This window comes from Ananas comosus, unplaced genomic scaffold (genome assembly GCF_001540865.1).
Source record: "Ananas comosus cultivar F153 unplaced genomic scaffold, ASM154086v1, whole genome shotgun sequence".
NCBI classification, from domain to species: domain Eukaryota; kingdom Viridiplantae; phylum Streptophyta; class Magnoliopsida; order Poales; family Bromeliaceae; genus Ananas; species Ananas comosus.
The window spans coordinates 52,462-56,954 of NW_017893563.1; the positions used below are offsets into that span (position 1 = coordinate 52,462).

The window sequence follows — 4,493 nt, forward strand, 5'->3', positions numbered from 1 at the left end:
ATATGATCAATAGCCAAACGTCGGCAACTAGCTGACAATCACGCCCTTCGGGGCAAACCGACCAATAGGTCATCAAACTATATAGAAGCACAAGAACCGACTACTCAGGTCAACTAAGAGGAACAACTCAACATCCTACCGAAGGTATACAAGCACTGACTACTAAAGTCAACTAACATATATGCACGACGAAACCGACGAATAGGTCAGCAGAGTATATCAATAGAATCCCGAATTACCGTCGGCCACTAGCCGACAATCCAACCCCTCAGGTACACCGACCTCATAGGTCATCAAACGACAGGACTCACGAAGCTGACTGACTAGGTCACAAATATGCCAAATAGTGAAACTGTGTAAACTATAATGATTCGTCAGTGCTAACGACAATCCCAACCCCTTAGGGTATACCGACCTCAAGGGTCATCGAACGATGTACGAGAACCGACCAATCAGGTCACCGAAACGAAGTACGAGAACCGACCAACCAGGTTAACAGATACGGAATACAACAACCAACCAACTAGATCAACAAATGCGGAATGCAACAACCGACCAACTAAGTCAACAGATACTGAATGCAACAACAGACCAACTAGGTCAACAGATACGGAATGCAACAACTGACCAACTAAGTCAACAGATACGCATATAGATAGAACTGCTCTACTCCTACTCGGGATACTAAGCATGCAAACAACGAGTAGTGTATAACGAATAAACAAGGGTGCAAGGCTCAATATACTATGCGATAGTAACAACAGAAGAGTAAGGGTAAGAAACCATCACCAAGTGTGCACCACTGTACCGACGTCGGATCGAAGTACCCACCTGTAAGGATGTCGCGTCTGTCTCCTGACTGCAAAAGAATGTCGACAGGATCTATAAAGGGTCCACCGGGTTAGTATCTAATCCACAACTAATAACCACAGAATCCCCAACCCCACAACAATTTCATGAAGATCGATTTCCCAATACCGATTACCGTAACTCGCCGAAAGTCCCGAAAACCACACCGGGACGCCGTCGGGACCCACTAAGTGTCCCGAAACTCACCGACTCGTGCCACGAGTCACCTGCTGCACCAGAACACTCCAATTTGGATGTTTTGGCAACAAACACAAGATAACAACACTACACAATTATCACCGGATAATTGTACGAATCCGGATTCCCGAAAGTGTCTATTTCGACACCGGAACCCACCGTCGCTCACCCATCATCACCGAACCTACAAAATGATGATGATGACTAGCCAACAAGGCTCAGCGACCACACACAAGACAACCAAACCACGTCGGAAGAAATCCGAACCGAAACCGCATTCTTTCGGCGAATTTCGCCGAAAAACGCACCGAAATTGACTCTTCGATTTCCGCAAAAGCTAACGGATCATGGACAATCAGTCCAGAGGTCAAACACACTCATACACGCTGTCCACAGTGGCCCTAGGGTGCACAATTGCACAAAAGACCCTCTAATTACATAAAATCCTATCATTTTATGTAATTTGAGCGATCAAGTGGCTCGTTCACGCAAACCGAGGACTTCCAAAGTCCGCAGAGACACGTACGGACAGGTCTCGACGTGCCGGCGGCCGTGCTCATGATCCGGAGCACAACGGCTCGCTGTGGGAATCGCGGGAGCAACCTGAAGGTTCAGCGAACAGCACGCAGCCACGGAAAAACGCACCGAATAGGGCTAACCGGACACTGTTGATCCAAGGTAAGGTGAGCACTGTGATCAGCACTGACCAGCGATCACCGTGCTCACCTCCGGAGGCATCGGAATAGCCTCGGATCGTCGGAAACGCACGCACAAACACATAACAACAGCCCAAAAAGGCTCCACAGGGTCGACACCGCAAAAACAGCGGAACGGGGCCTTCCCGACAGAAACCAAGGTGAGCACGATGACCAGCAACTTGCCAGGATCATCGTGCTCCCTTCCGTAGAGGTCGGGGAGGCTCGGGAAGCTCGGAACAGTAAACAACCCACAAACAGCCGTATTTCGGGCTTGGCCGGAGCAAGCTTGCTCCGGCCGGCTTCCGGCGGCACGGCGGCGTGCGCGGTGCCTAGGATTGGGTGCGGGGGAGGGAAGGAACAAGGTGCTCACCTCAGGTGGCGACGAGGAGCGGCGACGGCTACGGCGGAACCAACCCAGCCCGCACCAGGTTCGGATCGGGTCCAGGGTGGCACGCAGCTCTCGGCGGCGGCCGGGGCACCTCGGGCCGACGGCGAGGGGTCGCTCAAGGTCGGAGGATGAGGAGGGAGGCAGCTGGCGAGGGCGGCGGCAACTCGCGGCTCGGGCGCGGCCGGCGGCGCCCACGGCATGCGGCGGCGGCGGCGACTTCTCCGGACGGGGGTGGGGGTGCCGGAGGCCGCGACGGAGGCCGCAAGGATGGAAAAAGGGTGGCTGCGGTGCGGGGGTGGAGATACCAGGTCTGCTCGGCCCGAGCAGACCTAGGGCGGCTGCAGGGTGGCCGCAGCGACGGCAGCGGCCCACAGGGGCGGCGGCCCGCAATCGACGAGGAGGGATGTCGGTGCTCCGGGGAAGACGGCGGGAGCCGTCTCAGCGGCGGCTGCGCACGGGCTGCTGCTGGAACTCGGCTCGGCCGAGCCTTGTCCCAGGCGGCAGCAATCGGCCTGGGCGGCAGCAGCGGCGCTAGGCAACGGCGGCGGTCGGCGGGGATGCTCGCCGGAGCACGGGGCGACACCGGTGGAGGGTCTGGAGGTTGCGGCAGTCTCGGGCTTCCTCACAACCCGAGAGAAAAGAGAGAGAGAGAGAGAGGGAGAGAGAGAGTGTGTCATGCCCCGGGACCGCTACCAATTTGGTCCGGTTCGGACGCGTCGAACAGACGCCGAACAGACAGCACCCCTCCTGTCCGCCCAAGGCCAAGCAACCAGATCATGTACAGTTAAGCGCCCAAAAATTGCTTAAATAACATACATGATCGAAACGATGCACACAAGTGCACTATAACTAAGAGCAAGAACCACAAGTAATAAACGAGTGTATAAAGAGTGATGGTCTAACTATTACAACCATTCAACATTTACATCACTTGAATATATTACATTTTCATCTTCTAAAATGTAAGTACATATCTTCTCCAAAATACAAGTAGCTCTCTAATGATTATCCAAGATATCAGCTAGTACACGAGGGTACTCTAGTGCATAAAGGAAAGCTACTAACTATGCTCACTTAGGGCGCTATGCCCTTACCGCGATCCTCGCTTGGCTCATCTTTGTGTGTACCTGTACCCCAAAACCACACGGGGTGAGAACTATATAAATATAGTTCCCAGTGGGTTCGGCCGCCGACGCCACCGGTTTTCCCACTAGGTCTAAGCTGGTGCAGATAGAGAGACAGATAGATATATAGAAAATGAACTGCAACTACTCTATCATGCCATCAATAATAATCATGCGTGCAACAACTACTATCATGCAAGTATCCTATCATGAGCATATAAAGGTACATAGCAATGTAATCTACAACATACACTATGTCTACTCAAGGTAATAATGCAAATCTACTATGCATTTCATGTTTATTACCCAATCCACTTGGTTAACCCGAAGGTTAAACCCTCGACTCACTCTCAATCTCATAGGTAAGGAGAAGCTGCACTCGCACACCGAGACCGTCTGCGGGACAACTACTCCGGAGACTCGCGCCTCGGTGGAGCGACCACCGACAAGCAAAACAGACTAGTGAGTATGATCCAATCCTCTCAAGAGGATACCCCGTCTACTAGGGTCAATGTGCCTCTGCTACACAATCATGATATATAATCAATGTTGGGACCTCAACTATCCCTAAGTTCATGTCAAGTTTACTACACTAGACTCAATGCCACTCGTTCAGTCGTTGTAGTAATATCTGCTAGCTAGTCGACATGCCGCTCGTTCAAGTTTAGTGTTTCTACTACACTAGTCAATGCCACTCTACTAGGCTATGTCCAAGTTCATCACTTTTGCCACTATAGGATTCTTTGTCTCAAGACCCAATCCTCATGCCATCCTAGTCTAAGTGTCAAGCCCACACCGCTGCACTACTAAGTAAGCATGCAAGGAATGGAAATATGCTTCTACTAATCCTATAATGCAATATGATCAACATATATATAACTTAGACATAAAAGGAAATCCGGATGTTTCGGGGTGACACCCCCCACCTTTTGTGTATACGGAGGCTCTAGAAATGCGCTTCGGTGTTCTTTACGACGAAGCCTCGGTCTTCTTGGTCCAAATGATGCTCAATCGGCCTTATTTTGCCGATAGCTCTTGACTCGCTTGACGAATCGAAATTTCGACTTCGCCCCCGCGTTTAGGCATCTACCAATTAGGTTAATAGAGAGAAGAGAGGAAGAGGGAGAAGCCCAAAAGCATCCTTTTCTTGATCGAGCTCCTTCTTCTCCTTCCTTTTCTTCCTTCTCTTTTCTTCTTCTTCTTCTTTTTCTTCTTCTCTTCTAGAGAGAGAGAGAG

General features: G+C 51.2%; 1 protein-coding gene across 1 annotated transcript; it reads left to right on the plus strand.

The window, feature by feature from the left end:
* Positions 1-2,261: 2,261 nt before the first annotated feature.
* On the plus strand, positions 2,262-2,668 carry LOC109706320 (cell death regulator Aven-like; the record flags this gene model as incomplete). The annotated part of the gene is made up of 1 exon (XM_020227099.1): positions 2,262-2,668. A coding segment is annotated over exon 1 (407 nt), but the record flags the coding sequence as incomplete, so codon positions are not given.
* Between the last annotated feature and the right edge of the window lie 1,825 nt (positions 2,669-4,493).